Source organism: Sus scrofa, chromosome 6, assembly GCF_000003025.6.
Source record: "Sus scrofa isolate TJ Tabasco breed Duroc chromosome 6, Sscrofa11.1, whole genome shotgun sequence".
Lineage (NCBI taxonomy): Eukaryota > Metazoa > Chordata > Mammalia > Artiodactyla > Suidae > Sus > Sus scrofa.
In genome coordinates this window covers 72,588,753-72,599,497 of record NC_010448.4, presented here as the reverse complement: position 1 = coordinate 72,599,497, position 10,745 = coordinate 72,588,753, and the positions used below count along the sequence as shown (strand labels likewise).

Below are 10,745 nucleotides of genomic sequence, written 5' to 3'. Positions count from 1 at the left end.
GGTCACCTGGCCTGCGGGCGCCTCTGTTCGGGGAGATCGCATCCCAGGCAGGGAGGAATGTCTCAAGGAGGGAGCCGGCTCGCAGGAGTCGGTTCCGGCGTGTGAGTTGCGGCGGCGAGCCCTCAGGGACACTGCCGGCAAGCCCTGGCCTGCAGAGACGGGGAGCCGGCCGGGGGAGAGCGCGAGTCGGAGCGAGCCCGAGTGCGCGCCCGCGCGCGCGCCCCGAGACTGCGTAGGGGGAGGGGAGCCCGCGGCAGCCACTCACAGGAACGGTAGTGAAGCCTCTGAACAACTTTAACTGTCAATCAGACTTAATGGAGTATTTAAAAAAATGGGGGGGGGGCGCCCTCTTGCTCCTCTCCGCGGCTGCCCCGGGAGCGAATGGATAAGGCGCCGGAGAAGAGGGAGTCCGATCCACGCGCGCTCCGCACCCGGGCCCTCTCCAAGTTGGAAAGGACAAAAAGAAGGCAATAAATGCTTACAAGGGAGAGAGAGGGAGCCGGATCGAGCGGCAACTCCCAGGCTCCGCTGGAAGAGAGAGGGAGGGAGGGAGCCGGAGAGAGCGAGCGCGCGCGAGGGCGAGCCATGCACGTAAAGAAACTGACACCCGGACCCCCCACTTCTCCTGCACGTTGCTGGCAATCAGATCGCTTTTAAGCAATTTCCTGAGCCCAAGAATAGCAATGAGACGGGAGACTTTTGCGGACTGAAATTGGGAGCTACAAGCACTTCCCCCCCCCCGCCCCCCAGCACACACACTGTTTTTTCCCCTGAAGAAGGGGTGGGGGGCGCTGCAATTTGGAAACAGCTCTTTTTTTTTTTTTAGTCTTGCACTTTGAAACCGCGGGACTGTAGCAGGGTGCGCGCGTGTGGTTGGTGCTTTTTTTTTTTTTTTTTTTTTTTTTTTTCCTTCCCTGCCTAAACTCCTCTGTCAGCCTGTAAACATTACCTGAGAATTCCCCAGCCGAAACGGCTGCTGGGGCAAGAAAGTTCTTGTTAGAACTTTCCACCTCCGGCTTCCCCTCCACCTCTCTTACTGTCCCAACCTTCTGAGACGCTTTTTCTCCTCCCGAGGATTTATCTCTTTCTCTCTCTCTCTCTCTCTTTTTTTTTTTTTTTTCCCCTTTTCCCACCCGATGCTTGCTTTGCATTTGGGAAGAGGTGATTTCTAGAGTGGCCAGGTGGGACGCCTCTCTTCCCCCTTATTTGGTTTATTTATTATTGTTGGGGGGGTATTTTCTTTTTTAAGTCCTATTTTGTTCGGTCCGGGGAGTTTCGCCCCCCCACCCCTGCCCGGCTCCGCGGCGCGGAGGATGGTGTGGAAATGGCTGGGAGCGTTGGTAGTGTTCCCTCTGCAGATGATCTATCTGGTGGTGAAAGCTGCCATCGGACTGGTGCTGCCCGCCAAGCTGCGGGACCTGTCGCGGGAAAACGTCCTCATCACCGGCGGCGGGAGAGGCATCGGGCGCCAGCTCGCTAGGGAGTTCGCAGAACGCGGCGCCAGAAAGGTACCGGGGCACCGCAACTCCAGGGGGTGGGGGCTGAAGGCGAGGGCGACCTCGGGGGTAGGGGGTGCGCCCACCTGCCACCGCTGCCAGAACCAGGGAGCAGGGTCTGAAAGTCGCCGGCCACCCTACTTTTCTGCGCCACCCGCGAGTGCTGAGCTAGTCAGTTTCACCTTGTACATTTCCCGGGGCACCAGCCAGTCTTTTTTGGCAGGTCCGGAGCTGACCAGCTCCTTTGGGCTCTGTAGCTGGTTGTTCAGCCCTGCTTCGAAACTTAGCCGACTCACCCGTTTCCCACATTCCTCCCTCCCGAAGGAAGGTGGTGTGTTTTCCCTCTCGCCTTTCCCTCTTTTACCGCCACGCTGGTGAATGCAGGGTGTGTGCGCTCCTGGGTAGAGCAGAGAGCCGCCTGCGAGCTGGTGCTTCGTATTTTCCTTGGCAGCTCGCTTCCCAGCCCCAACCTGGGCGGCTGCAGCTCTGGAGACTGGAAGAGTGGGGCTACTTGATTTGGGTTTGAAAAGGGGGAAGCAGTGTTGGATGGTCTAGCCTAAGCTTATAGGCACTTCGGAGGCCCAGGTGTTTGGAAATCTGGAAAGAAGGGACAGGGGTGACCAGCTGATGATAAAGAGCCCTTGTTCTCATTTCAATGCTGCCTCTGCCCCCTACCCCAAATCCAGCCTCAGAGAGGATCTCTTCCCTTTAAAGGGGGGGCGGGTGACCCCGTGGTGAGCCCCCCGACGCCCACAACACCCAAGCGCCGCCTTTCACTTTTTGGTAGTCCCAGAAGCTCTTCCTCCGGTTTTCCCAGACCTGGTGCCTGTGAGTGGGGAGGGTGAGCCAGCTGTCACCCAACTCCTACCCAAGTCGGGCTGACTCACCCAGTGACTAGAGCATTAGAGAGAGAGATTTGAGGCCAGCAGGCTGGGCTGTCTCCAGCCAGCCCTGTGAAGAGGAAGAGCAAAAACAGGGAATTAGTTTGAAATTTAAACTGTTTTGAGCGAGGTCGGGGCGAGGGGGGGCCGGCAGAGCCAGCTGATCTGACACGGAGCCACATACCTAGGGGATTAAGTAAATATGTACTGTAGAAAACCAAACCTGCATGTAATTCCAGGTTGCTTTTGTTTTGTTAAATGCTGCCCTGAGATTTACAATTCCTCCGGGGTGGCTCTGACTGGGACTGAACTTTGGAGCCTGAACTATCGGCCAAAGCCGATTGCCGATTAACTCTTCCTTCCCCGGGGCCCGGCCGCTGGGGAAGGGTAGGGGGCTGTCAAGGCTAAGCTTGCTGGGGTCGGCCATCCCCGGCTCCTGCTTCTCCTTGGGTGGTTTGGACAGCTGCTTGACCTTGCAGTTGGAAGGGAAGTTCGGAACTGTTTTTAACCCTTGGACACACCGAAAAAGGAGAAGTAAAAAGCGGTTCTTGGCAGTTTCGTTTCCTCAAGGCGATGCCCCATGGTGGGGGGGGGGATGTCCTTGCCTGCAGAGGGGATGTAGGGTTTGGGACAGTCGCATGTCATTGTCATTCCTTAGCTGTCTGCATCCCACAGAAACTTTCTTCCGACTCTTCCAGCTGGCCCAAGTCCTGGGTCTCTTTTCACTGCTCTTTCACTGGCTGCAGTAGGCATATGAAGAACTCTTTTCAGTCAATCTAGAAAAACTTGACTGACTATCCACAAGCCTAAATTGAAAGAAGAATAAGGTATTGCGGGAGGGGGGAGGGGTTAGAAGAGTGGACAGTGACACCCTGCAGGTCCATACTCGGGGCACCATGTCCCATCTCACTTGGAAGGGATAGCCTCATCCAGATAAACTCAGGGCCAATGAGAAATATGTCTGAAATTGGTATCAGGTCAGGAAACAGGATCCACGGGGCCTGTGAAACTTCCAGTGCTGCTCACCCTGGGTTCATCCCTTGGACCAATCAGGAGGACCAGTCGCGCTCCCTATAAATTGTAATTATCTGACCAATTACTGGAGCTACTTTTTTAATGAGCTTTCCGCTCACAGTCAGGGTGGGGAATTTGGAATGAAAGCTTCCTGCCCAGGTCCTTCTGGAGCCCAGGGAGAGAGAGTCCTAGGACAACCCCCCAGAGCTGGGAGGGAGCATTTGGAGGCCTGTGGGCTTGGGGACAAAAGGCCACGTGTTGTGGAGTGGGGACCTGAAGGGAGGGGGTTGTGTGAATGGTGGGCTCTGGTGGTCCTGGAGCAGCTGGGGAGAGAAAGCTGCAGAGCGTGACACCCCCCCACAGCCCACAACAATGTGAGATGGGCCACCTCCGTGGACCCCCAAGGAAACTCTTCCTCTCCTTGGTGGAGGGAGAGGCTGCCTCTGACTGGGGTGGGATTGGACCCGAGGGGAAAGACCCCCTAAAAAGAAAGAGGGGAGGAGAACCAGAGTCTCTGCAACAGCTGGCACATCCGAAAGAAGTCCGTTTACTTTTGGGGGGAGAGAGAATCTACTTTCCCATAACCACCTTGCGGCAAACAGGATTTGGCCGTATTTATGGGCCGTGGTGCACCTTAGGCTGCAAAGGTGACCCAAATGAGGGTTTTTCTCAAAGGGGCACCAAGGCTCCAGGAGTTGGCAGTTTCTCACTCTGCTTAACCACCTCCCCAACCCATGTATGAGGCTAACCTGGCAGGGCCAGTCATGGTCAGGGTCTCTAAGGGGAAGGCTCTTGCTGGGTAGTTGGTTCTTCTTTTTATTTTCTAAGTCCTCCTGGAATTCCTTCCAGAAAGCATTCAGAGAGCTTGGGCCCACTCCTCTTCCCAGCTAGACTCCTGGCCGGTGAGTGGCAGGCCCAGCCTCCGGTCCTTGACCTTGACATGGTTTGAGCAGGAGTCCCCCGGAGGAGAGATGTGCACTGTTTGTTTGGAAGTATTTGCAGTGGCTGTTCCAGCTTCTGGTCCAGTAGGAGGCCAGCGGCTAGCCTAGAGCCCGGGACCATGACCACAGAGCCCTTGGAGGCAGGGGCGACACACCAGGGGCCACACACCTCTACGTGGAGGCGGGGTAGAGCTGGAATTCAGGACGCATTTCAGGGAGCTGGTATGCAAGCTGGCTCAGAGGTGCACCTGCTTTGCTGTTAGTGGACTTACCGTCTGTGGGGCTGTAGCCTTGTTCCTCAAGCAGCTCACCAGGAATTAGCCCCTTGTGGAGATGTGTCGTCCTATGCTGCATCCTATCTGGTCAGCAAATTCCATATCCTTACATCCCTGCCACTGGGGCCGTCAGGGGCTTAACGATCCCTTGACAACCATTTCTGAAAGACCCAGTCCGGGAAACTTCCCCAGGTACCTGACAGGTGTTTGATGCAACTCTGGGCCTGGAGCGGGGTGAGTACAACAAAGACGAACGAGGTGCAGAGACACGGCTGGGTGCTTACAGTCAGGGCACAAATTACTATTATTATGTGTATTCGTTTCCGCTGGCCGCCATAACAAATTACCACTAACCTGATGGCTCAAAACAATAGAAATGGATCCTCTCACAGTTCTGGAGGCCAGAAATTTGAAATCAGGTGTTGATAGTTTCCCCAAAACTCTTGGGGAGACTCCTTTCTGGCCTCTTCCAGCTTCTGGGACTCCTGGTGGGTGTTCCTTGGCTCACAGCAGCATCACTCCATCACTCTATGCCCTACCTCCATCTTCATGGGCCTGTCATCTCTGTCTCTCTGTGTCTCTGCAGCCTCTTAGCTTCTTATAAGGACACCAGTCATTGGATTTAGGGCAGACATTAAATCCAGTGGGACCTCATCTTGAAATCCTCAACTAATTACATCTCCAAAGACCCTATTTCCAAGTAAGGTTCCATTCTGAGGTTCCAGGTAGATATGAATTGGGTGGGGGGGTGGGAGGGGTGCTACACAGAAGCAGCCCAGAGCTATTTAGCTATCCCAAGGTGCACGGAAGGCTTCATGAAGGATGTGGCATTTGAGTGAGCCTTGAGGAGGGCCAAGCATTTCATCCAGAAGGGATGGGAGACGGGCAACCCAAGGGCGAGAAACCGCCAAGGTGCCCATCTGCCGCTGGGGAAGGGAGGCAGACAGCAGAGAACAGAAATGATGCAGAGTGGATTGGGGGTCAGGGGAGATAAGCGGTTTATATCTCAGACTCTGAGTTAGGTCAGTACTGAGGAGAACAGGAAAAAGGAGGAAGAAGGGAGAAGGGTCTAGACAGGTAACTTTGGGGTTCAGAGACTCATCAGGCCCAAAGAGCTGCTAAACAACTCATGTCTGATGAAAGTCACGAAGCCGGGGTGGCACGGGAGGCAGCAGCGGCTCCCCTCCTCCATCCCCACCCTGACTGTAGCCGTTGCTGGGAATTTCTCGGAAAACTACCAGATTCCCATGTGAAGCAGCCTGGGAGCAAGAAGGTAGGCTACCTGTCCTGCCTGTGGCTTCTAGGAAAAGTCTCAGCTGGCAGCCTCCGGTCCTTGGGTTTCCGACAATGGGCTTTATGGTTGGGGCTGTCTCCTGAGTAGACAGACACCGCCCTTTTACTGCCGCCCCCCCTTCCCCGGGGGAACAAAGCCGCGCACATCTGGGGCCATACCCCCTGTGGCCTGGTTCACCTGGGTTCCAGACCTGACTTCGCCAGGACCCTGCCCCTTCTCCAGGCTGCCGCGAAGAACCACACCCAGAAAGCGGGAGGGGCAGAAGGATCCCTAGGATGCTGGCCTGCTCTAAAATTCTCATATCATGGCTCAGCCCTCCCAGGACAGCAACCGAGTGCCAAGCTCTCTGCCTTGGGAGAAGGTGACTGCTGTCAAAAAAAAAAAAAAAAAAAAAAATTTGGTCCTCATCGCTGCAGGTCTCAGACTTTCTTGCTGCACAGCAGATCCCGCTGAACCAACAAGAGGCAGCTTGGAGCCGGAAAACGTGCCTTCAGTCCAGAGGAGGCCCCAGGCCCGTTTCTAACAGCTTCCTCCCCACCTCCTGCCACCAGGTAGCTGACGGCCATGGATTTATTTCAGCTGCTGCAGGAGATGTTGGTGTCTTCAACCTGTAGCTTTCAAGGGGACGAGAGTCCCACGTTTCCCAGCTAGCATGTCCAGGGGGACTTCCAGTTTTTATTCCCAAACCTGAGAAGGCTCCCGAGATCTAGAAGTACTGAGCCTGAGTCAGGAAGCCCATCGTCTCTCTACCTGCCAGTCGGCTCATTCTTGTGCGGACTCCAGGCTCTTTTGCTCTGTCTGCTTTGCAGGACTGTTCGTCGGTTTATTCCCACACAGAGCCCGTATGATCCCTTTATCAAGAGAATTGCTTTCTCTGTTTTGTCTCCAGCCTGTGACTTGTTGAGAAAATGATTCTCATCATTTTGAGAAGAGGATCTCAGCCCTATTGTTAAGAAGGGAGGCGTCAGCCCTCCCTCCCACCCCCCAGGAAAAGAGATCTGGTGGTTCCAACCACTGCAGCTTGTCCCTGGAAGCCTTAACCCAACACGCCACTGTCAGAATCCCTCTTGGTTCTGGGCACCTGTGCAGGAAAGATTCCGACCGAGCTTGTTCTGTATCCTCGTGCAGAAGCACAGCCACACCTTCCCCTTTGTAAGGAGAGGTTCTCCTTGATGCCTTCAGAGGACACCACCGAAAAGATACGCCAGATGTATAAGGCTGATATCGTGGATAAGAGAGTTGAAAGGGAAACGCATTATTCAGGTGAACCACAAAGGTCAGAAAAGAGTTGAATCCAAACGAAAAGAAGACAAGCAGATCTGTTTAGACACCAGCCTTCCTCAAGGCACGTTCATCAGCTGAGAGATGTGTGACGTCCCTTAAAACGAGTGACATCTCAAGAGTTCTGGATTCTCCAAAAAGAGCGCCAGATACCACAACAGTTTAGCAAATGAGTGGTTGGTGGGACTCATTCATTCGTTCCTTCATTCAAATCTGCGGCACACTCTCTGTGTGCCGGCACAGTTCTAGGCACAGGGGCGATACAGTGGTGAGCAAAGAAGGCAGAAGTCCCCACCCCATGTAGAGCTGACAGTTTGGTGGGGTAGACAGATAATAAACAGGATATAGAAAAGAGCCCGTTCGATTGCAGTAAGTGCTAAGGAGCAAACAAGCCAGGGGACAGGAGAGGACCTGGTAGGAATGCAGGGAGCAGTGGTCCAAGCAGCCGGAAGAGTGAGGGGCTCTGAGGAGAGGGCGTAGCCAGGATGCTTGAGGAACCACCAGGAGGTCAGCGTGGCTGGAGCAGAGTGAGCCAGGGCCAAGAGGAAGAGGGCAGCGGGTGGGGGTGGGGGTGAGTGATGCAAGGGGCAGGAGCGCTGTGTCTGCGATGGGTGGGGGGAGCAGGGTCGGGCAGGTGGGACCCAATAGTCTCTAGAACTGGCTTTGGCTTTGAGCTGTTAGAGGGTTCTGAGGCTGGAAAGGACATGATCTAACTTAAGTCTTGGCAGGGTCACCTGGCTGCTGTGATGGGAAGACAGTGGGGGTGTCAGGTCAGGGGCAGGAGAGGCTCCCCTGAGTATAGGGCGCCAGACTGGCTGGGCTGTCTTCTGAGAGCATCCCAAAGCTCGGGGCCTGCTCTCAGCTCTGCACGTGGGTTTTAGAAGATGCTGCCAGTCCCCTCTGGTGTCTTTACAGTCCAGTGGAAGTGTGTGGGTCGAAGGGGGATCTGGGTAAGCTGGTGTGGCCCTGGAGGGGTGGGTGCGAGTCGTCCGGGACCCAGGCTTCAGAGTCAACTGGAGAGACCCGTGCTCCCCAAGTCGTGATCTGCTCTTGCTGACGCCTTGGGTGAAAAATGACAGCCAGTTCCAGGGTGACACAGTTCCGGGGTAATGGTGGCTAGGCCAGATGCCTTCATCAGTTCAGCAAGCGAGGCCTGGAACAGCCTCAGGGCATCACAGGGTTTTCTCTGGTGGCACTTAGGACCCGGTGTGATGACCGACTCCAGATAAAGTCCCTGACGCTTTGGACGGGAGTTGGCTCCAGGGAGATGACTTTAATGGCAACAAAAATGAACTCCTCTAAAAAGAAAAAAAAAAAAAAAAAAAAAAGGAACTGTATTGGTGCCCAGAGTGAAAGGAATGCTTTTCTGTCCTACTTGGTGGAAGGACCTCTGGAGCGTTGTGGTCAGTATCGGTCAACACTTTGAGTGGGTCCTTGAGTAACTGGAGGGCATCCAGGGTGTAGGCCCCAAAGGACAAGGACAAGAAGCCATGACTTAGGTTCGGTGGCAGACCCGTGAGCGTTTGGTGGAACCCTTCGGGGGCTGGAGACATTGCCTTCCAGGTGGGGTGGAAGGACCACACCAGGTTATAGGGATCAGTACCAACATCGTCTTACCACCCTCTGGAGCTTTCTGCAGAGCAGGGCTGCAGTGACGGGGCTGTGGCTTCCTGCCTCAGGCGAGGTTGGGTCCCTTCCAACCTTTAGATTCTGTGAATCATGATGAGCAAAGGGATGACCGCAAGGACCGTGACCCGGACGAGGTCAGGGGTCAGGAGGAAGATACGCCACCAGCATCAAACAGCCAACACTTAAAATGTTTCAGCCTGACCTCAGGGTGTCCTTCAGCGGCTGGGCTATTCCTTTGTCCTGGTTTTTTTTTAAGGCACCAGGGAGAGAAGGAGGAGGAGGAGGGAGGGTGAGGGCCAGGCCCATGTTCACATCCTTCACCCTGAATGTCACTAGTTACTTAGACCCCAGCTGGATGCTCATGGCTTCCTTGGGCTCCTCATACAACAGGGGACTGTGGTCCATACCCCACGTGACTGTGGTACCTTCAGGACTGTACGGTGCTTTCTCATACTCATCGTCGTGCCCAGGCCCAGAGGGGGGTACGATCAGCAGCCCATTTCTTTTTTTTTTCCCATTAAAAATTTTTAAAATCTTTATATAATTTTTAAAGGTCAATTTCCATTGACAGTGATGACAAAATATTGGCTCTATTCCCCGCACATCCTCGAGCCAGTCTCACACCCAGTAGTGTGTGCCTCCCACTCCCCAGCCCCTGTATAGCCCCTCCACCCAACAGATAAAAGCACTAGTTGGTTCTCTATATCTGTGAGTCTGCTTCTTTTTTTTGCTACATTCACTAGTTTGCTGTATTTTTTTAGATTCCACATACATAGGTAGTATTTGTCTTTCTCTGTCTGATTCAGTGCACTTGGCGTAATGCCCTCCAAGCCCATCCATGTTGCTGCAAAAGGCAAAATGTCACTTTCTTTTCTGGCTGAGTAGTATTCTGGTGTGTGTGTGTGTGTGTGTGTGTGTGTTACATCTTTAACCATTCCTCTGTGGACGGATACTCAGGTTGCTGCCGTGTCTTGGCAATTATACATAATACTGCTATGAACATTGGGGTGCGTGTACCTTTTCACATTAGTGTTTTGGGGTTTTTTTTTTTTTTGGATCCATGCACAGGAGTGGACTTGCTGGGTCACATGGTAGTTCTATTTTTAATTTTTTGAGAAACTTCCATACTATTTTCCATAGTGGTGATCAGTAGACTGTTTCTTTTTTTCTTTCATTCTTTCTTTCGTGTTTTGGTTTGGGTTTTTTTTTTTTTTTTTTTTTTTTTGCCACTCTCATGGTATGTGGAAGCTCCCAGCCCCAGGATCAAACCTGCCCCGCATCAATGACCAGAGCCCCAGCAGTGATAACGCCAGATCCTTAAACCCCTAGGCCACCAGGGAACTCCCAGCAGCCCAAATCTAAGACACAAGTGAAGTGCGTTGCCCAGAATGCTTGGCCTAAAGCCGATTTTGAACCCAGGATTTTAACTTCAAAACAAAATCCTTTTTCCCTGGGTCACTTAATCTCAGCCTGGCCTGGCCTCCCCCGGTTGGGGTTATGGAGAGGTCAAGATACAAGCTGTTTAGTAATGGGGACTACTTAGTACACAGAGGGTTCTGGAAAAAAGGTTGATAAGAGTCAACAGGATGTAGTTAAGTTTGCCTTCCCCCAAACATTTTTTAAGCACCAGCAGCAGTGTTTGCATACAATGAGTGGGATACTTGCCAAAGGAATAAGGTAGTCATTGGTTATCAGGGTTTGCTTTGAACAGCTCACTGATAAGCAGGAAAACAGCACAGTTGTATTTCATTCATTTACAACACAGAGAGGCCCCTCTAGCTTGGAGGCAGGAATGAGTGGCAGCTCCTGCCAGCTAAACCTCAGGTCACCAAGCTGGATCCTCCCCCTCCCAGGTGACTGGGAGCTTTGATAACGCTGAGAAGAGAGGGATTCCTGTTAGGTTACAGAAATCTTAGATGGCTTCTCGAAGGAGG

The 10,745-nt window shown here is 53.4% G+C and overlaps 1 protein-coding gene across 1 annotated transcript in view; it reads left to right on the top strand.

Annotated features, from left to right (window-relative positions):
• The window catches only part of DHRS3 (dehydrogenase/reductase 3), a 43,000-nt gene continuing 32,519 nt past the window's right edge, over positions 265-10,745 (top strand). Inside the window, exon 1 of the mRNA XM_021095382.1 lies at positions 265-1,508. Within this exon, the coding sequence (XP_020951041.1) occupies positions 1,314-1,508 (195 nt within the window). The 5' untranslated portion in view covers positions 265-1,313. The remainder of the gene's footprint in view (positions 1,509-10,745) is intronic.